General features: G+C 37.8%; 2 protein-coding genes across 3 annotated transcripts in view; both read right to left on the reverse strand.

Annotated features, from left to right (window-relative positions):
• Positions 1 to 10,815, reverse strand: part of Neurl4 (neuralized E3 ubiquitin protein ligase 4) — a 47,006-nt gene extending 36,191 nt beyond the window's left edge. Inside the window, exons 1-9 of one of the 2 annotated variants that reach the window (XM_034983311.2) lie at positions 10,439 to 10,815; positions 5,518 to 5,619; positions 4,166 to 4,279; positions 3,557 to 3,718; positions 2,308 to 2,434; positions 1,475 to 1,541; positions 1,121 to 1,253; positions 657 to 812; positions 347 to 487 (exon numbers count right to left, since the gene is read on the reverse strand). In XM_034983311.2, the coding sequence (XP_034839202.1) occupies positions 347 to 487; positions 657 to 812; positions 1,121 to 1,253; positions 1,475 to 1,541; positions 2,308 to 2,434; positions 3,557 to 3,718; positions 4,166 to 4,279; positions 5,518 to 5,619; positions 10,439 to 10,591 (1,155 nt within the window). In that variant the 5' untranslated portion in view covers positions 10,592 to 10,815. Of the gene's footprint in view, positions 1 to 346; positions 488 to 656; positions 813 to 1,120; positions 1,254 to 1,474; positions 1,542 to 2,307; positions 2,435 to 3,556; positions 3,719 to 4,165; positions 4,280 to 5,517; positions 5,620 to 6,284; positions 6,391 to 10,438 lie in introns of those variants that run through there. The other variant, XM_069509135.1, reaches the window with a different exon arrangement.
• An 886-nt stretch (positions 10,816 to 11,701) lies between these two features.
• LOC117995319 (uncharacterized) lies at positions 11,702 to 22,773 on the reverse strand. The gene is made up of 11 exons (XM_034983322.2): positions 22,620 to 22,773; positions 20,680 to 20,809; positions 19,660 to 19,785; positions 19,146 to 19,285; positions 18,064 to 18,240; positions 16,400 to 16,437; positions 15,589 to 15,654; positions 15,414 to 15,494; positions 15,093 to 15,167; positions 14,308 to 14,379; positions 11,702 to 12,845 (listed from the first exon to the last, which is right to left on the reverse strand). Exons 1-11 carry the CDS (start codon positions 22,692 to 22,694, stop codon positions 12,608 to 12,610), a joined length of 1,218 nt encoding a protein of 405 aa, XP_034839213.1. The 5' UTR covers positions 22,695 to 22,773; the 3' UTR covers positions 11,702 to 12,607.
• Between the last annotated feature and the right edge of the window lie 238 nt (positions 22,774 to 23,011).

The following is a 23,011-nucleotide window of genomic DNA, read 5'->3' on the forward strand; positions in this document are numbered from 1 at the left end:
AGCAACACCAAATTGTCCACTAGCGACGCTGTTACTTGAACAGACAAGCTGGTGGCACTGTACAGCTTCAAAGCAGATGAATCACTAATTGCTAAAGGGCCACATGGTGAACAAATAGGCAAAAATCTTTTTTTTTGTTTTTGAATGTATTTTCCTACTATATGGGCCCTTTCTGCGATAAATTGCGTAATTTGCATTCCGATATCTGCGGATTGGTAAGTTACATGAGTGCCCTTTTTGCAGAGATAATGTATAATAGGAAAATACATAAAAAAAACGAAAAAAGAGATTTGTGCCTATTTGTTTACCATGTGCCCATTTAGCAATTAGTGATTCAGTTGTTTACCTTTACAGTCATTCCATACAGATCCACAACTCCCCACACTTGCTGTTCCACCTTGTCCGTGGCCACACCTTGGTCGATGCCATTTATAAAGTAATGAAGTCTACCATTCGACTTTCTAATCATACCCACTGTATCACCCTCCTACAATACACAGAAAAGAAATATTTTTTACTCAAATCGTCAAGTGAACGTCACTGCACTGCACTGGTCCGGAATGCCCTTCTTAACAAAAAGGCTGTAATAAATACTTTATTTTATTACAGCCAACATCTATGGGCTTTTCAAACTATGAAGTCAAAGAAATACATACCCTCAATTCATCAAGGTTGAAGTTTCCATACTCCATACAAGTGCCATGTCCGTTGAGCAAGACTTTGCATCCTGACATCATTATGGTACCACTGTCCATATTTGTCATGGTGGATGGAAATCTAATTGTAGCTGGGTTGTGACTTGTTACACCAACCTAAACAAACAAAAAAACATACAGGTATGTATGTGCATACATTTGAGAACACACTTGCCCTAAGTGTCAATTGTTATGTCAAAAGTACGATTTTAGTCCTTAATTTAAGGGTGGACAGTACTTTTGACATGACAGTTGACACTTGAATCAAATACGTATATAACAAGTGAGTTCTCAAAAATTATGCATTATGCTACAGATTATAATATGACAAATCGTAATGGAACGCTAAATTGCTTGGCAGCACGACTTTGACGGTAGGGGGGTAACTAGCTAAGGCCGAAGCCTGCCACCAGATGTAAACTTACCTCAATACTTCCACTCCATTTGTCCACAAGTCTGTCTATTCGTATCTCAAAAAGCTCATTGTCGTACAGTGGCCGGTGTGTCATTACTACACCATTATTGTAATCATCCAATGGTCGAGCTCTTTCTGCACTCCTACATATAAAATTCAAAATTAGTTTTTTAAGGAAACCATTCGTAATGGTGAAAGCCTATTTATGACTGTACATATCAGGGCTGAGCACTGACGTTTGTAAGCAATTAAATATCACTTGCTTTACAATGAAGGAAAACATTGTGAGGAAATCTGCATCTCCGTAATGTTTTCAAAGGTGCGTGAATCCCATCCGCACTTGGCCAGTGTGTACAATACTTACTTGTTATTTGCAGATAGTTTGACTAGAATACCACATCTTGGATGAAAGCGTAAACGATCATGGGCAGCTGAAAAGATAAAAACACCTCAGAAAATTGAGTAAGATATTATGAACAACAGAATAAATGAAGGACTACAGTGTTACGATGTTTGCAACACGCTTATTTTTACATAGTAGACCCTTTATCTTGTTTGTTGTAGTTGAGATTTCACACTAACTTTAGGAAAATTATGACAAGATATAAATATGTCGGCAGCACCATCTTTTAGTTGTAAGCTGTAAATACTTATTAGTCATTCTTGTTCAGGCTCTTGCCAGAGGTGGTTCTCAGTAGGCACCTATCGGTTTCAATCAATCAAATTGATTTCAATACTCTGATGAATGTTGAGGTAGAAGCGATTTAATTTTGAACAGTAGTCCTGTATTCAGCACTTTAGCATTCAGTATACATTTATAGATTCACTTATAAACGACAGATTACACAGTACATTTTGTTTATAACCTTTTGTTTGCAAGAAATTAATTTGTACTTAATATAATAAATTCTTAGTTTGATAGTTTGATGTGTTTTATGCCTTTCATGTAGGTATAGTATGCAACAGGGTCTATATGGCAATCAGGATATGAGGCGGGAAAACGCCCCGCACACCCACACAGCGCCCGCGCTATTCCGCACCGGTTAGCGCAGGGGCTGTGTAGGTGTGTGGGACATCCCCACCCCGATTGCTATCTCGACCTATCGCGTACTATAGGTATATCTGTGAAACGCACTATACTACTACTTCAGTAATAAACGGATGTTTTATCGTATCATACACATCACAGTTACATACCTATAGCGCAGGCACCGTCTCCTGGCATTGTGATATAAACCTCTTGGTCATCCTTGGGATGTGAAGTGTCAGGTAATGCATCTTCACTTGAAGTCAATGTGTCATCATTGTTAGGGTCTTCCTCTATCTGTAATAAAATCATTTGTCTAATTTCTGTCATATTTATCTTATCATTACAAGAAAATAGATCTAGTTATTGTTACAACAGTTTAGTTGCATGACAATGCAATAAGTCCAAACTCCAAAGTATTATAGCAAGGCCTTTTTTGGCTGTCTGACAAAAATCTGTAATAGTACATTGTGATACAAGGGTGCAATAACCTACATACCCGTGTATAACACGACGTTTTCCAATACAGTTGTGGGAAATTGCAAATATGCTAATTTAGTTGTCTATACATTTGTAGATATGAAAGTAGTAGGTATACATGGAAAGGGATGAAGATTTCATAAAGGAAATTATTTTGAAGTTTTTCAATGATAGATTCGTATTTTTCGAAAAAAGCGTCTGTGCAATGGCTGCGCTTTGGTTTTGTCTGATGGTGGATATCACCATTCCACATGTCGAGAACTTAGTGAGAGCTAAGTCAGAGAAAAAACGCGAGTATCTCGATCTGGCTGTGGTTTCCGACATGTGGAATGTGGAGTCCACTGAAACCATCTCAATCGTCATATCTGCGAATGGGTTCATCCCAGTCAGCCTCGCTTACGATCCGAGGCGACTGGGACACCGTGGCAGTCCGCTTACAGCTAGAATACAAAAAGCAGTGTTGCTAGGATAGTCCGCCAATTTCTTTACCTGTCGCCCTGACCCCCGGCTGTATGGTCTCCCCTGCCAGGGTGTAATCCTCCGCCCGGTACAAATATGTATTTCTGTAGCTCTACAATCTCTTCTGTAATAAACTTACATACGTATGTAAGTCTATTATATTTCCTTTTGGCTTTTATATATTTTGTACAATGGCGTCAGAGTGAAAAGTATATAAATACATGTATATTGGTTTACAATAGCTATTAAATATTACATACTTGCTTTGAAGAAAAACATTGTGAGGAAACCTGCATGCCTCAGCATTCTCCATAATGTTCTCAAAGATGTGCGTAGTCTGCTAATCCACACTGGACCAGCATGCAGACTAGCCTTAAACCCTTCTCATTCTGAAGATGCCCGTGCTCAATAGTGGGCCGACGATGGGTTGATCATGATGATGATATTGATATACATATAAAATAGGTATAATTAATGCACCTGATCCAAACTGCTCTCCATGATGGTTCGCATGCCATTTGTGTGACTGATGGACACCTGCACACATTGCCCGTAAAGATCGATTACAGCAAAGAGTCTTGTAGGGAGCTCCCGTGCCGCTGCACCCAGGCAACGTCCATTTATATAGAACATCAACTCTCCCTGTGGACAACAATGATTTGCAAAAAAACCTATCGCCATTTCTGGGTGTATTCAACATGACAAAGAAAACATGGCATCATATATACAGTTGTGTGATAATAAAGAACAACAACCTCTCCATGCCATAGCATTGATAGCTTATAGTGATTATGACGTCAGCCTCCTAAATGAATTTAGATTATTCCCCATCTAGGGGGGAGTTTTTTTTTTTTTTTTTAATTATTAACATACAAGAAAATTTACATATAATAGGTAGTACGCATTGTACTGATGAACTCTCGTTTCCAATTCTTAAGAAATAATTTGCGTTTGAGTTCAAGTTTACTGGAAGCTAAGTTATTCGGAATCGCTTCAAACCATTTAGGAATGTTATAGTCCTATTAATTTATGTATGTACTTACATAAAAATATATGTTTGAATATAGGTTAGTAAAATTTCTTGCTCACCTTACATGTTCTCATAACTCCGAGAGTATCACCTTCCCGGAGGGTGTCTAACTCAGGTCCATAAGAATTTATCAAGGTTACTCCATCTTTCACTATTGAGCTTCCAGACATTATCTGATGAAAAAACAACAAACCTAGTAGTAAAATTCTGTTACCAAAATAATAAAAAGTATACTATAACTATGATAAATATCTTGTATCCTGGACCAGACAGGACCTGTGTATTGACTGAACAAAATAATATTACAACTTAAAAATCATTAGGCTAATGCTGATAAAAAATGAATTAATTGACTGGCTGCTTTTAGGATATGAAGATATCTGCGCTGCGCCAGATCCTTCTTTCCACGCACGTGCAAACTGTGGAACCAACTCCCATCGGCGGTGTTCCCACTAGATTATAACATGGGGTTATTCAAGGGGCGGACCAACAAATTCCTAAAAGGCCGGCAACGCATCGGCGGCTCCTCTGGTGCTGCAAATGTTCATGGGCGGCGGTAATCACTTAACATCAGGTGACCCGCCTGCTCGCTTGCTCGCTAAAATTATAAAAAAAAAAAAAAAAAAGATAATAAGTGTAGATATTAATTGGGTATTTTCCTTCTTTTGAATTTGATAAATATTATTACTTTATTATGTACTAGGATAAAAATAATGATGTACGCTGAAAAAAATATTAAAATCTAACAAAGATTTACAAAGTTACAGGCATTTTTATTTTGGAGTGGGAGGGTCTTCTATCCCTTTCTCGCAAAACGAAAATTTGTATGAAACCGCACTAAGCTACTATGGCAATTAGTAAGGTGTGACGTGCATCCTGGTGCGAGCTTTAACGGGTCACTGTGGCCTGAAAAGGCACATGTATAACCGTAAGCTCCAGGGGTCGGACATCTGCAGAGAGTGTCACGAGTCTCCCGAGACTCCGATGCACATTATCTGCTTCTGCCCTGCTCTGATGCACAAACGTAGCGTCCACCTAGGGAGACACATCATTTATCCGGAGGATGTTACTTCAATTCCAGTCAAGAAGGTGCTGCTGTATCTGGCGGCCACAGGATTTGATAAGGAAGTGTGAAGTGGAGGCAAACACAATAGATCGGAGACGGTCGCAGTGATTCAGGGATAGTAAGGACCTGTATAGCCCCAAAGAAGAAAGAAGAAGGTGTGACGTCAAAATTCTATATCGCTATCTCTGTGTAGTCAGAAATATTTAAATGCTTATAACTTTTTTGTTATTTGATCAATTTAATTAGTTTTTTCAGTTAACGTCATTATTTTTATACTAGTTTATAATAAAGTAATAAAAAAATTGTAGTCAAATACCCAATTAAGAATGTCAATTAAATATTTACCCAGGCTGTATTCCTAAGTTTGGTGGCCGTTGCAGGAAGCTCCATATATTCAGGGTCCAAGGTTGTAACGCCAATTTCGAGGCTGCCATTCCACACATTAACCTTAAAATAAAGACTTAAATGAACAATCAGAGTCATTCTTTTAAAATGTAGGCCATCTGCCATTTATGTATTTGAAGTGGTGTTCCTATGATTTACAGCATTGAAGTAAATTTATATAAATACTAGCTCATGCCCGCCTCTTCGCCCGCGTGGAATTAGGGTTTTTAAAAATCCCGTGGGAACTCTTTGATTTTTCAGGATAAAAAGTAGCCTATGTGACTCTCCAGGTCTTTATCCATACCCATGCAAAAAATTACTTTAATCCGATTTAGCCGATTCTAGGTCAACGAGAAGTACGGACGGACAGACGGATGGACGGACAGACGGGCAGACAGACAACGAATTGATCCCATAAGGGTTCCTTTTTTCCTTTTGAGGTACGGAGCCCTAAAAATAAAAATCTGCTTTCTGATCGTGATAGCGTCATGATATAATAACATAAGTGGCCCAAGTTGTCCCACACGAAATAAGTAAGTTAAGTTAATTTCATTAAATGCCCTTTCATTGCTGGAGTATTTTTACATTTCATGTAGGTAAAAAGTCAAAACTTTAAGAGTTATTAAAACAGAAACATTAAGAACAAAAAATTACTTTCCGTAAATCAATAGTCGCTGCAAGAGACAAATCACTGTACCTACATGAGATACTTAAAGATCATAATTTACCTCGTTGTCTCAATATTCTTCAAGAACAAGGATAAACACATTTTAAATATTTGATATCTTCTCACCAATATTTTACAAGTATCGCCATTTTTGATTTTATCAAGCGTCACCAGAGAGAACATAGAGTCGCCCCAAAGTATAGACATCTAGAAAATGTCAAAGACCTTAGGCCGTGTATAGACTATCAACAATCCTACATCATTTTTAGAAAGAAAATCAGAAAAGAAATAAAAGCATCATAAAATCATATCAGAAGTCGGTTAACCAAAGGTATTAAATAACTGAGCAGTAGCCACCAGGTTGCCAGTACGAAAAGTCGAAAGTTACATTTTGTCTCGTAACATAAAATATTACAGTAGAGACGGGTAACATTGGTACATTACCAATGTTTGCAGTTATGATAGTTGTTTATTTAAAAAATACATTTATTTGACAACCCTATGCATGTGTAAAAGGAGATCGAAACACGCCCATAGGCACCTGGGCCCGGGCCGCCCTGGTGATAACAAGATGAAAGTAGCCCCATTTAAATAATCCATAATAGGCTAGTTGACACTTTTTTTAAGTAGGTCTTAAATGGTTAATATTTGTCCTATTAGATCAAAAAAATTAACACTATATTTTTTTGCGCCCTAAAAACCGTAAAACTTTAATTTAAAAATATATTTTTCTTAGACAGGTGAAAACACTGTCGGCCATGTTTGGCCGATAGATTATCTGTGCTCTGACGTCATGCATTTGTAAACAACAGCATAACCTACTAAAGTTTAATAAACATGACTTCTATACTAGTTTACATGAAAAATATAGTAATTATCGTTATTGTATCATCCGAGAATGTAAAAACGCATCGATAAAGACCACAGGAAAGTTGTGGATTAGAGTGCCCAGTGAAATAAATATACGTAACACGCGAAGCGAAGACTTGCTTAAAGGGATCCTATATCACTAACGACTGCAACCCAAATTTATTTTTGCAAAGATCACTTTGTTGTAAGTCTTACTTAATAACTTATTCAATTTATAAAGAGAAAACGATAATTTTTTACGTTTGCTATGAGTTTTTAGAAATATATAAAAACTAGCTTATGCTCGTGACTTCGCCCGCGTGGACTTCATAAATTTCAAACCCCCAGTTAACCCACTCAGGGGTGGAATTTCAAAAAATCCTTTCCTAGTAAGGTTAAGGTTCCTAAGAACACACCCACCAAATTTCATGTATCTAGAACCAGCTGTTTAGATGTTTAGGCTGTGCATTGATATATAAGTTAGTCAGGACTTGAAATTTTATATATATGGATACTACGTTAGTCAATTATTAGGGATGACATTTGTTTGTTTACATATTTAATGACGTCACATCATGGCTGACAGCGTTTTCTGAGTTTCAAATAAAAATAAAAACTGTATTTTTTTAAATTGGATTTATATATCCATCCTGCGTTTTTAATAATTGTTATTGATATATTTCGTTTTCTTAAGCAAAATACTATAATAAATAATCATTTATTGGACGAAATTAGATATGAGTCAAGTAGCCTATTGAAAATTTGGCAAGATTTGTCAATCTAGGAGCTGAGCATTTCAAAAAGTAAAAATGAGGTTATGTCCTAAAAACAGAATTAACACAGGCTACTTTTTATCCCGGAAAATCAGAGTTCCCGCGGAATTTTGAAAAATGTAAATCCACGCGGACGAAGTCGCGGGCATCAGCTAGTTTTGATTTTTTTTGTTTTATATGGATCATACTGGCTATATTGGATTTGTAATTATGTCATATAGTCTATAACATAAGGAATGCCGAGACGTAGCTAACAACACCACATTTATAAAAATCTAATCAGTAGTCTAGAAATTATGAGAAGTCTTGAAAAATTTAAAACAACACACTCACACACAATCACAATAATATGTCGAACATACATAGACAGTACTTACACTGTATAGGGTGTCTAATACAATTTTGCAATTTCTGGTTAAACTGAACAAATAAATGACACCTGTCTACTATTAGTACGGGTTATCAGAAACGTGTACAGAACTCTAATCTCTAATATTCGGGTTCAGAATCAGTGAAAATAAAATTTGGCTGTAACCCTAATGAATGACACCCATGTGTTTAATAGGTTTTCACTAATTTTTGATACTAATAGATGACACCCCTGAAAATGCAAGAAATACTGAACGAAATAATAAATCAATTAAATCATACCTCCTTGTGTAATTTACCTAATAAATATATACCACAAACAATAAAAGTAGGAAAAAGTTGTTAAAAAAATATATAAGAAAATTGCCTTCGAAAATTTTGCCTCCTTAACAAAGACCTTAAGAAATCACAGAGCAGGTGTACAATTACGAAAGTGGTTTAGTAAATCATCGAAATTATTATTGCTTATTGAGGCAGTTGTAAGATATTGTGTATATAAATCTATACTCTATACTAATAAATAAAATTGAAGTGTCTGTCTGTAATTACGAAATAACTACCTCATATTAAGCTTGAGGGTATTATACTATTATAGATAATTATGTACATTAATTAATGTTTTGTGTTATTTTCACTAAAATAAATAAGCACACCTCATTTTACCCGCGCCTTGCACAATTCGATTGCGTTTCCTTTATCCTAAATACAAGGAAGTCCCTACAAGGTCATATGGTCATTTGAATTGTAGCATAACTTAATCAGACGTTTTTAAAATTTTTGTCTGTCTGTTTGAATGAGATCTTCAGAACGGCTGAACCTGTTTTGACGGGACTTTCACAGACAAGTAGAGGATTAACCAAGGAGTAAACATAGGCTACTCTTTAAACCGACTTACAAAAAAAGGAGTTGTGTTTTCCTACCTATGTACATACCAAAACCTACAAAATTTCTAAACAAATTTGCATATTTTTTTTAATCAATAGAGAAACTTCACTACTCTGTCTCATAAAAATTTGGATTCCAGCTCGTCAATCCTGATCCTAACCACCAGAACTAATAGGATTTAGAAATTGTCGGTTACAAATTGATATTGGAGGTACCTACCAAGTAAAGACTTTATCGTTGAACTCGAGGACCTAACTCCTCAACCCTGATGCTGTAAGAAATTGCATTCCTAAATCATGCTAATCCCATGGGATTTTTAAAAATCATCCATTTAATGTTTTTACGAAATTTGGTAAAGAGATAACTTTCAAACCTAAATCCATGTGGGCAAAGCTGGGGCCACATTTAGTAGCAGATAAACCAAGGTTTCTTTTAATTCAATTACTTTTTAAATATGATTAATAATATTCTTAATTTTGGACATTTTGTTGTGTCATTTTTTAGGTCACTGTCGGCCATTAATGCCATTACCTTACTTAAAATTATTGTATACCAATTGTTAAGGGCTTCTCAGGACCCAGACAGTCAAGCAGCTTGACGCCAAGCGCGTAGTTTTGTTTTGCTTTGTCAAGCAGCTTGATGTGCCCGTCAAACAGCTTGAGCCAGCTAATGACACTTTTCTAATTTCTCAAACACTGTCCGAACGTTGCAACAAACAAAAATATAAAATCGCATTAATCACCATCAAGCACGTAAATGCTTTGCAAGTACGTAAAAGCATCGGAAGCCTTTAGGTTTGTGTTATCACTAGTATGTTTGGAATGCTATACCTGGGAGAATTGGTCAGCATACTACTATAAGTGAAACATTGATGATTTATCTAAGTATATAAAAGGATTAACTGACTGACTGATTTATCAACGCACAGCTCAAACTACTGGACAGATCGGGCTGAAATTTGGCATGCAGATACCTATTATGACGTAGGCATCTGCTAAGAAAGGATTTTTGAAAAATCAATTTCTAAAGGTTAAAACAGGGGTGTAAAATTTGTGTAGTCCACGCGAATGAAGTCACGGGAATAAGCTAGGAATGAATAGGTGACTGACTGATCTATCAACGCACAGCTCAAACTACGGGATGGATCAGGCTGAAATTTGGCATGCTAACTGCATGCTATTATGACTAGGCATTCGCTAAGAAAGGGTTTTTGATAATAATTCGTCCCCTAAGGGGGTTAAATCGAGGTTTGAAATTCGAGTAGTCCACGCGGACGAAGTCGCGAGCATAAGCTAGTAAAACATAAGTCATAAATCTAATTAGTGATTCACACACTTACCTTTCTATCAATGCAGATTTCAAATAAAATATCATCTCCAATTGGCTCCGCGCTCAATATCAAGCCGTGGTTGAATTCAACAAAATTTCTCACAGCGGTTGTATTATCGTGCAAAAGCGTCACTCGGTCACCACACCGTCTATGGAACCTCATTTTACGGCCACATTTATACAGTTTATTATACTGCTCACATGATATTACGTACGATCAATAAAATGCAGTAATGTACAGTCATGATTAAACCAATACCACACAAACTCTGCTAACCTAATGCAATTGTCAGCACCCATTTTACATTTTCGTCGAAACAATAAAAGCAAATATCAAAATATAATATCCCGTTTTAACATCATTTTAGTAATTAAATGCTCAGAATCTCAGAATTCAGATAGTACAATATTGCGGATACATTTTATCACCGACCAGAAATAAAAGGATTTCTATAATGAAATGTCATTTGAATCATCAAGAGTCAAGACCACAGACTACAGTGGTCAAGACCTAGAGTATTAAGTCAAGACCTTCATGACCATAGAGTAGGATTATTCCTGAGCACTTCTGAGTTACCAAAGTAATCTGTGACATCAAGACAATCTGTGCATCATCAGCTGTGTCATCAGTACCCCATCATATTATTATAAATGTGAAAGTGTGTTTGTTTGTTGGTTTGTCCTTCAATCACGTCGCAACTGATTGACGTGATTTTTTGCATGGGTATAGTTAAAGACCTGGAGAGTGACATAGGCTACTTTTTATCCCGTAAAATAAAAGAGTTCCCACTGGATTTTTAAAAATCTAAATCCACGCGTACGAAGTCGGGGGCATCAGCTAGTAGATCATAATCTATTTTTAAGCTGTGCATCAAGAATCGAGAGCACGGTTGAATTTTAACTAACCATTGCTTTACCAAGAGTAGGTACAGTACGCGGCAGAAAGTAATGTACATCGGCCTTTAGAATGACATTTCGGCTTTGTAGAGCGTTGTCTCTGTCACTTAGGTATACCTATATGACGTTTTGTCGGTCTCAACGATATCTCTGTCGTGACTCGTGAGACCGACAAACGTTGGGGGAATAGTGTTGGGACCAGCGTTGAAGCCAACGAGAGCTCTTATTAAAACGTGACGAATGATCTGATTGCGGTAGAGTTGCGGTTTGCGGTTGCAGTTGTGGTCTGCCGTCCATCTCAGACTATTGGCTTCCGAAACAGTAGATAGTAGTGGCATTTTTAACGATTCAAAAGTAGGTAGTAAGTAAATAAAAATTCATCGTCGTAACATTAGCTTTTTTTCCAATAAAATATTATACATTAAAACTTAAAGCCATTATCTATTAGTTAAAATAGTTTCACTCGACAATATTATTTCAAATTAAATAAATAAAAATATTCTTGAGTAGGTATTGTATGTAGGTTTTAAAAAAACCCGGCCAAGTGCGAGTCAGGCTCGCGCAATGAGCGTTCCGTACTACAGTCGTATTTTTTCGACATTTTGCAGAATAATTCAAAAATAGTACATAAAAATAAATAAAAATCTGTTTTAGAATGCACAGGTGAAGACCTTTCATATGTTACCCCACTTGATATAGTTATCTTACTTAGAAAATTGAAAATTCTAATTATTAGTTTATGACCACAATTTTTTTTTTGTGTGATGTAACCACAAATTCACGGTTTTCAGATTTTTCCCCAAATGTCAGCTATAAGATCTACCTACCTGCCAAATTTCATGATTCTAGGTCAACGGGAAGTACCCTGTAGGTTTCTTGACAGACAGACAGACAACAGTGATCCTATAATGGTTACGTTTTCCTTTTGAGGTACGGAAATAAATAAATAATTATGTAATAAAAATAACGTCGAAGCGAGACAGTGCTTGTAAGGAACAGAATTTGCTTCGAGTGCGGGATGTTCTAAATTCAAATTACATTAGGTATATCCACATACATAATGGATTTTAGTACAACATTGTACAATGGAATTAGCCACAATGTTGTACTGAAATCCATTACGTTTTAAGGGATATAACCCGGCTGTCATAGGAATGTTATGACGTACTTTACCCTTTTAATTAAGGCTTTCTAGAGCGAGTGGTGTGAAAAAAAGTGTTACTTCATGTACGATTGGTACGGAATCCTTTATGTACGAGTCCGTCTCGCACTTGACCGATTTCTAAACATAATTGGACTTTAGTGCCGATTTGAGCTTCCGCGGCGGGGGGCTGTAGTCGGGCTCAGGTACAGGTGGCACTGACACCCAGGGGTCGCGGCGCCAGTGGGGCTCGTTCGCAGGAGTCGTAGGAGATTTCACTGGCATAGGTCGCTGACGGTCCTCTAGGTACGAAAACGGCCGTAAACCCATGCCGGCTCCGGAGTTGTGCAGCCACGATTGGGAACGATCGAGAGGGCGGCTGTAAAACAATCATAATAGTTATTCATACACAGTGAAATTTTAGTGCTGTTAGAGCAGTGACTAAGTAAATCACCTTTTGGAAAACTAGGCACTTTTTTTAAAAATCAAATCTGATTATTAGTGGCCGAGCGCCACTTGACAACCGCGCTGTCGACCATCGTTAACTCTAGAATCTCTAGATCGATGTCTAATACGGGGTTCACACGGAGCAATTTCAGTTGGTCAACTCCAAAATCGCATGCCATTCGAACCGTCGAACAGACGTTCAAAGCTAGCTTTCTACTTTTGTTGATTCAAGTCTCTGTTGAAAGCGATTCGACTCGTCTGAACCTGTCCATGTTCAATTCGATTTCAAACATGTATATTATCAATCAAATCAAAGCAGTATTTTAAATTGTACTTCTGACATTCGTGCCTAGATATTTCTTGTACCCTGGAATTGGCAACACTAGCCAATTCCCTCAAAAGGATATACGATGGTACCAATTCAGGTATCTTAGAAATCCAATTATGAAACCATAGTCGGCGTTTATTACGAGTCTTATCTTACTATTGTGATATCACAAATGTGATACCACACTCCCTGAATTCTTCACTTTTCGGCATCTTGGTAACTAATATTGAATCAATTTTAATTGAACCGTCAGAACGTCTTGATTCAATTTCTTTTTCAATTTATTGTTGAACAACAAGACGTGAATCAATTAAAATCGCACCGTGTGAACCCCGTATAAGCGACGCGGCGAGTTACTACTACCGGCTCGCAAAATTTTCAAACAATATTTTATCGATATAATTATTTTTATTTTAAGACTAGGATCAATATAAATGGTTGAAATGGATAGTACTGCTAAGGCACTTAGCCACGGCTCTAAAACCACTAAAATTTCATCGTGTAGCAGGATATTCCTCGGCGTTATTTAATCACTTGCGCCTCGTTTTCTATTTCAGAGTTTCGAAGAATAGACGCATAATATTTCAAAAAATCAAAACCATTGGCTCAAATGCACTGATGCAACATGAATTAATAAACTCTGCCATTCAAAACCATTGGAACTATAGCTGTGGCAATGTGATAATATCAAAATATATAAAAGGAAAAGGTGACTGACTGACTGACTGAGCAACGCACAGCTCAAACTACTGGACGGATCGGGCTGAAATTTGGCAAGCAAATAGCTATTATGACGTAGGCATCCACTAAGAAAGTATTTTTGAAAATTCAACCCCTAAGGCGGTGAAATAGGGATTTGAACTTTGTGTAGTCCACGCGGACGAGGTCGAGCGTATGCTAGTTTACTATAAAATTTCGCAGAACTCCGAGTCTAAGGCCGGGCCTTGAGCAGTTAGCCAATGATCAAAATAGCTGTAGTTTATAATGCAGTCGCAGCTAGAAGCAGTCAGGGTTGACTGCTTCAAGCTACCCGTGTAAGGCTGGCTTAACTTTACAGGTAACTTACTCAGATATCGAACTTTCTTTCACCACTGCTGAGCGATATCCGTCGGCATTGAACGCAGGATTTGATTGGCCACTGTTGATTTAAGAATACAATAAGAAATAAGTACTATTAGATCACATATAAAACCTACTGTAGGTGATACTGGTCATGATTCTGACAAGCTGTGCCATCAAGACGTTACCATGGATACAAGTCAACAAATCATCATTTATTATTGTGGATATCTCTGAGCTCAACTAATTCGATATCTTCCTACGATTATATTATTCGAAATTGCCCTATTTGCTTTATTTATAAGAGGACCTATATTTTTAATAATTTCTTACACAAGGAATCTCAAGCTGAATCCATACTAATATTATAAATGCGAAAGTGTGTCTGTCTGTCTGCTAGCCTCTCACGGTCCATCCATTCAACCGATTTTGATGAAAATACAGTACAGTACAGAGATAGTTTGCATCCCGGGGAAGGACATATGCTACTTTTATCCCGGAAAATCAAAGAGTTCCCACGGGATTTTTAAAAACCTAAATCCACGCGGACGAAGTCACTGGCATCAGCTAGTTCGCTATAATCCGACAAAACAGACCAGTCTGTTTAGTACAACGTGCAGCATGCGATATGCACCGCCCGCCCTCCCACTTCTAAAGAAGCAGGAAAAGCAAGCGATACAGACTACCAAATACACAACACCGGACGACGCTGCGCTGAAACTAAATTCTGCATGTAAGTAGTTATTTCTAGGAATTCAACTGTTGTCGCTATCCCTAGAAGTTTACACATACCCCCTCGGATATCCCATAAGCATTTCATTGCGATGAGGCTGAGGCACCCAAGGATCCTCGAACCGCTTCTGAGGACTGAAAATTAAAAAAAGATGTGTAGGTATGAGTACATCTATACATATAAAATGAAAAGCTGACTAACTGACTGACTGAGTGATATATCAAAGCACATTTTAACTTATTGTGTCAAATTCCATGTCAAAAGTACTATTTTATTAACCGACTTCAAAAAAAGGAGGAGGTTCTCAATTCGTCGGAATCTTTTTTTTTTAGAGTTAAAATGGCGTGTAAGGACTATAGTATAAGCATGAGGGCACTTACCTAGAAATATCCGTTAAAGGGGTTTCTCTCAATGGTCCATGCCGTAATTCATCTTCATTATTGAGCCCGTTCATTATAGGTCTAAAAATATACCAAAGAAAATAATAAGTGACAACTATTACTTAGCCAACAAGAGATTGCGTTGCGAACTTAGGGGGCAATTTCTGTCACTTACCCTCTTGAATAACTCAATATTTCATTCCGCACTGGACTCCATGGCTCTTCCATTCTTTTTGAAGGTCTTAAATTTTAAATAAATCTTTTAATATTGATAGAATTCCATTTCATATTTCAGATTGTGTAAGTAACAGCCGCACTCAGAGTCGCTAATCGTTACTTAAGATTGAGTTAAAACGAGACAGATTTATTTGAGATATTAAGAGATATAGCTCTGTCTCGTTTTAACTAAACTTAAATAACGATTAAGCGATTCTGAGTGCGGCAGTAAGTGTAATGTGACTAAACTAACAAAGGGAAATGGTTTCAACAACAAAGGATCACCTTAGGCAGCCAGTATTCTTGGCACCATTCCACGGGGCATGAATTCGCAAGGACAACACTACTTATTCTATATAAATGGAAATGGGCCAAATACTTTTTAATTTTCGATGGAAGCTTAATTTCTTCCGACATTTTGTTCAAATATCGTCATGGCTGCCCGGTTGACTCGATAACCCTTTTGAAATTTCCTCTAAAAAAGCTCGAGTCCCCGGGCCCCACGGCCCCAAGGTCTCCACACCAAAATGCACGAATATGAAGCTCCCATCGAGGTTTTCATATTTGCGCCTCTTGGCTCGGCACTGATGGCCGCTGCACCTGCCACAGAGGAGGTTGCCTGAATGTGGGAAAATGTATTTAAGTAATCAAAATATATTAACTAGGTAGTCACAATATGGCAGACATGATTTCTTTTTGAGATTGCCTATGGTTTGGACGCGTTATGCATCAGGCAGACGATTTCATAGTTCAAAGATAAACATACTTACTCAAAAGCTCTGAGCACGCTTAATTTGTGGATAGAGTGCTGAAAACAATGAAAAAGATACTTAAATTGATTTCAAATATTGATGTGTGGTAAATCAAACCTAAACTAGCTGATGACTTCATCAAGTCTACCTATCATTTTATTAACCGACTTCAAAAAAAGGAGGAGGTTCTCAATTCGTCGGAATCTTTTTTTTTTTTTTATTTTTTTTTTATTTTTTATGTATGTTCCCCGATTACTCAAAGACGCCTGGACCGATTTTGAAAATTCTTTTTTTGTTTGAAAGGGTATAGTTCAAAGTTGGTCCCATTTAAATTTGGTGAAGATCTGATGAACATCTTCGAAGATAGATACTGGAACTCCTCAACGGATAAGAGTAAATTGCTCGCGATCAGTGTAATAGCTTAGTAAACAGTAGATTTTTAACCAGTCATAGCATAATTCCATGGGGCCACTAAAAATTGTGAAATAAAAAATTTTTACAAAAAAAAAAAAACCGACTTCGATACACAAACACTAAAAATTGAAAAATAATTTAATTTATTACCGAATATATTATGTATACAAGAGTTAATATAGTTCCATAATAATATTTTTTGGGGTCGGTGCCAATGAGGTGCCATTGTGGAGTCTCATAAAAATATGAAGTCTAGACGATTCGCGCAGCTAAAGCTAATTGGCACCGGCACCAAAAAGTATTATTATGGAACTGTATTAACTCTTGTATACATAATATATTCGGTAATAAATTAAATTATTTTTCAATTTTTAGTGTTTGTGTATCGAAGTCGGTTTTTTTTTTTTGTAAAAATTTTTTTCAACGAATCATATCAAGCGGTGATAGCCTAGTGGTTAAGACGTCCGTCTCCTTTTCGGGGCGTTGGCGGTTCGATCCCGGGCACGCACCTCTAACTTTTCGGAGTTTTATTTAATACAGTCAATACCGAAAAACATAGCTCTAGGTTTTAATTCACTAAAATTATAGTATTATTATATAGTCCGTAAAAAAACTCACGCGCCATTTCAACTTTTTGTGTCAAATTTCATGTCAAAGTACGATTTAAGTCCTTATTTTAAAGGTGAACCCATGGTGAAGAACCGTACTTTTGACATGACTTTTATGACTTGATGACTTTTATGACTTATTGACTTTTACATGACAATTGGAGTTAAAATGGCAGGGTCATTTTTAGGGTTCCGTACCTAAAAGGAAAAAGGAACCCTTATAGCATCACTTTGTTGGCTGCCTGTCCATCCGTCCGTCGTCTCTGTCAATAAAACCTATAGGGTACTTCCCGTTGACCTAGAATTATGAAAAGTAGGTAGGTAGGTCTTATAGCACAAGTAAAGGAAAAATCCGAAAACTGTGAATTTGTGGTTATATACATCACAAAAAAAATGTTGTGAAATAATTATTAGTATTTGCAACTTTCAAAATAAGATTTCTATACCAAGTAGGGTATCATAATATGGAAGGGCTTTACCTGTACATTCTAAAACAAATTTTTATTTATTTTTCTGCATAATGTTATGCATGTTCCTCTCTCCAGGATGAAAGCTGATCTGTACAGTACTGGAGATACAGAATCTTATAAATGACTTGGCTCAAAAAGGCTAGAACCCAGAGGCGTAAAGCCAGTTAAGTAAAATTTATAAATGACTTACGTCAAGTTCGTTGAACGTCCGCTGGTATCGTACAACATAGACGGCCAGTAAGACGAGAAGCACGATGTTCATGGCATGGCCTATGTAGCCCTTGAGTGCCGTAGACATTAGCAACAAAGCACCAAGGCGGATCATGTCAGTGTCGTAGTTTATCAGGAAGCCGGCTGAATTTGAGTTCTGAAAGAAATCAACAATAGGTATACCTACAAAATATAGCTAGTCCGGTTGTACAGTTATTCGACGTTAGCCCGACTAGTTTCAAACCCATCCAAGATCCTTTTTCAGAGTGACTCAGCTTGCAACCCTCTCATTCAACTCCGTGAGATGCGCGTCTCAGCCTTGAGCCGCGCAGTCTTAACTGCGGCGCGTCGCGAGCTGAGTCCTAGTGAAAAATTATGGGTCCAAAACTAGTCAGGCTTACGTCGACTAACCACGTGAGTACAGCTGGGATTAGCTATCTATAATATCCATTAGCATTAGCTAGCTATATGGAAATCACTCACGGTAGTTTAAATGCTAAAATATACAATATGTTATGGGAATATTTTGATTTATTGGGCTCAATTTTCAAATTAGACGCTTGCGTTCCGCCCTACCCTACAATCTATAGTACCCTACAGGTCGAGATAGCAATCGGGGAGGGAACGCCCCGCACAACCCACATTCCCCACACTAACGCCATGCGACGAGCGCGGGTGACGTGCGGGTGTGCGAGGCGTCCCCCCGCCTCATACCCCGATTGCTATCTCAACCTGTCGCGGACTACATTTTGATAAACCTTATAGTAAAAGATAGTATAGATAAACCTTATAGTATAGATAAAGTAATAAGTAAGGCCGCCTCACTTTCCATGCGTTTTTGCACGAAATTCGGTCATGGGAACACGTACGATCCCGACCCTTCAGGTGCTATGGGAGCGCTCACATGGGATGCAAGTTAATCGTACACACGACTAAATTGCATCTACTATAGGCGCTTTTATGCCACTCGAATGGTCGGGATCGTTCGTGCCTTATCGTACGATTGAATTTCGTATGAAACGCATGCAAAGTGAATGCGGCCCAAGACAGTTTAAAACATACCAACATTTTCTTCAAAAATTCGTGGTCCATACCAAAATGTACACTAAGAGTTATGTCCACCACTAACAGTGCCAGACTTGAGCTTAGGTAGATATATATAAATATGTCCACATTTTTGACACGCGCATCATTAGTCACCACTGGAAAATATAAAGAATAGTTATTTCTGCTACAAGTGTGGCTTGATATAAAATACGGCAGGTATACTTACCTATAAACAGCCGACTGTCCGTCACTTGCTCCATACAATGTAGTTTAGTTCCCATTTTGAATATGAACCAATCCTACTATAAACTTACCTTTGTTTGTGGTTTGCCAGTTTTGTGTAATATAAGCTTAATATAAGTCCCGCTAATTGCTTATGCGCGTGGCCGTCATTTTAGTCACGTCAGCACTAGACTAAAGTTTCGAGCAACCAGTAGGTACAGTGGATATTTTTTTTTCGTAAGCCGAGGAGAGATAATTTTTTTAATTTCTTCATTCCGATATTAGATAGGTACAAATCACAAATTACCTGAGACCACTGTGACGGCCGTCAGAAAGTTGATGAACGCAAAAACTAGGATGATGATTGACAGTATAAAGACAGACTCGGCCTTCGTTAGATTTTCTATTTGCAACGAGTCAGCACAATCTTCATCTAAAAAAACAAACAGAAATTTGTGTAGGTATTTATGTTATTAAAGACGCAAATGGGTGGTCGATTAAACGGATGGACAGCTGGCGTAGTTAGCGGAAGTTAAAAGAGGCGCCTTTAGATTGAGAAGCTTTTCATCGGCAAGCTTCGTTTCAAAGAAAGCACGCGATAATGATGATGATGTTATTAATTGTACACCAACATCATCCCATCCAACCCATCTGCAAGTAACTAGTAAGCACACGGTTCTCCTCTCAGAACGAGAAGGGGTTGGCTATAGTCTACCACGCTGACCAAGTGCAGATTGGCGAACTTTACAGATCACACACCTTTGAGAACCCAATGGAGAACTCTCAAGCATTAGGTTCCTCCAGATCTGTTAAAGCAAGTGATATTGGTAAAACGCACATTACTTCGAAAAGTTAGAGTCCACGCCCGGGATCGAACCCCGGATCCCCCAAGGAGGTCGACGTTTTAACCAGTACGCTACCCACAGTATTGTCAGTACTGTGGTATGAATGTTGCATTACCTATGGTACGCGACAGGTCAAAATGGCAATCGGACAGGGAACGCACCGCACACCCGCATGACCTCCGCACTAACCCGGTGCGGGTGAACGCGGGTGACGTGTGGGTGTCCCCCGCCTCATACCCCGATTGCGATCTCGACTTGTCGTTGTACTTTATGAAAGCGCGGCTTGTGAACCTTTCAGACAATTCAATGTGCATATCTACAACAAATTTTCTCATTCTGAGGGGATACATACCTGTTCTCAGTAGTGAACTGGAAATGATGATAACAAATTCTACGAGCTGCGTTGATACGCGTCATTGCTGCCGCGCAGCCATTTTGATGCTTTTACAGGCTTTGATTAGAATTAGATATAATATACTCACGTAAAATGTATGTTTTTATCAGGATGATCAGAAAGTAGTCCGAGCCATTATTGTGGGCTTCGGCCAGTGAACAGTTTTGTCGGTAGACAATGGCTAGAATGCTAAGCACTATACTTGTCAGTGAAAGAACCTGAAAAGTGGTAAGTAAACGTATTGTTATTTATTAACTAGATGATACCCGCTTTGTCCGCGTGGATTTAGGTTTTTTAAGCAGAAAAATAATTTACAAAAGAATGTAAGAATTGGCGGCCGCAGTGCCGATGGCCGCTGGGGTGACGTTGTGTAGACGTGTTCAGTGGAACCGCTCTAGCAACAAGCGCAGCGTGGGACGACCGTGTCAACGCGCTGTGGATTGACGACCTCATCGGAAGTGGGTCGATGAGGGATGGATGGTGGCTATCATTCAGCTGAGTAAACGAATCAGTAGGCTGTTGGACACGGGCAACAGCCGTACTAGACGAAGCAAAATAATGTTATGTGCCTAGCTTTAGATATTGGAATATATTATGTAGATAACAGTGCAACATCAATCGATAAAGTCGTTCATGTGTTATGAATCGCACGTATGAATATTCATAAGTAAGTACCTACACGATAATAAAGTGATCGGGGAAGATACCTAAAGGGGTTTGAATATTTTAGCATGAAGCCTGGCCTATTTTTGAAAAAAAAAAGAAAATGGAGAAAATGGACATGTACCTCCACTTTTTTCCAAAATACCGACCACGCATAAAACCTACACTATTCAATATCTGGCTAGCTATTACTTAGTCAACTAAGGTATTACGGTAAACTAAACATTAATATCGAAAACATATTATATTATAAGTATACATTGTTATCACATCTTTTAATAAGAATTACGATTGCCGTATTTCGACTATAAACTTAATCACCGTTATAACATTCCCTAAAAGATAACTACTTAATGCTTAAGGAAATGAAATAGACTTCATTATAATGAGTAGATATTTGAGCTATGACTCAGAGAAGGATTGCAAGAGTGTAAAGTTCGATGTTCATGAGTGGGGCGAGGATGCTACCTAGATACTTTAAGGCTGGCCGGTCAGCCAGCAAAGTAATTGTCTCGTTTTAACAAAATCTTAAGTCTGAGCAAATTCAAAGAGCGTTCTATAGATCTCAACCTATGAATAGCTCTGTATTGCCAACTGAGTGCCATATAACCGATACCAAAGCGCGTGCGAAGCGAATGTAATTTTTTTATTAATATTTATTATGCAGCAAAGATATTTATCGGTTCATTAAACAGTTGCTAATTCATCCAAATGGACAAATCTGAAAGCCACGACGTGATTTTAAGTTCTCGTAGCCAAAAACTTTCGTCCAGCGATATGATACTTTCATCCTACCCACTTCTACAGGAAAACGCTCTCCGCAATTTTAATTTCGATGAAACAGCCAATTAAACAATATATAACCATAATCATCATCAATCATTATTGACTTCTCTTTACCAAATCACAAACATCTCAATATCTCCACCTTCGCAATCTTACACTCATCCACATACCGAATGCCATAGCATCATGCGCTACGGCGTCACGAACACTATTCATCCAGGTAAAGAATCGCTACACTATACTGCGCATCCCACTCAAGAGATGGCTAGTGCATGACCACCACAAAATCACCAGAACGCAAGCCATTCGACCTCATAGGAATTTCATTGACTTGATTGAATTGAATTGATTCTTCATCAAACGGATCATTTCAGCCACAAGCAATCGACACTCCACATCACAATTACACCAATATCAACCAGAAACCATATCAAACAATTATTCAGCTAAGGCTAAGCTAATCTGATAAAATACTATACTAAATCACTCTTTTCATAAAACGTTCCTTTTTCATGGAATCCATGACAGTGAAAACTCTTTTGATATCTTCACGGCTTCTTTCCTTTCATTTAAACTTACAATGGCCAGTCCGCCGGAGAGACACGTCGTAGTGACCAACTCTGGTGGTAGTCTATTTTTGCCGTTGCTCGTCATTTCACCACCTATTAACTTCAAGATCACCACACGTTATCACAGTCCTCTGGGCACTGGCCGGTTTGAAGGGACAATACCTATCTATCATTGCTAATCGTATCACGATAATTATTATCTATATTAATAAACAATATTATCTTTTCGACCACATTTTCTACAACATTATTAATTCACAGTTTTAATTAAGTATATCAAAGGAATAACAACTTTCAGACTGAATTTTTAAAATAAGAAGGAAGGGCACATTTAAAATATGAAGTACTTGTGTCCATGGTAAAACTTGGGATGTGTCTGTCGATTTACGTAATGGATATACT

Source organism: Maniola hyperantus, chromosome Z, assembly GCF_902806685.2.
Source record: "Maniola hyperantus chromosome Z, iAphHyp1.2, whole genome shotgun sequence".
Classification (NCBI taxonomy): domain Eukaryota; kingdom Metazoa; phylum Arthropoda; class Insecta; order Lepidoptera; family Nymphalidae; genus Maniola; species Maniola hyperantus.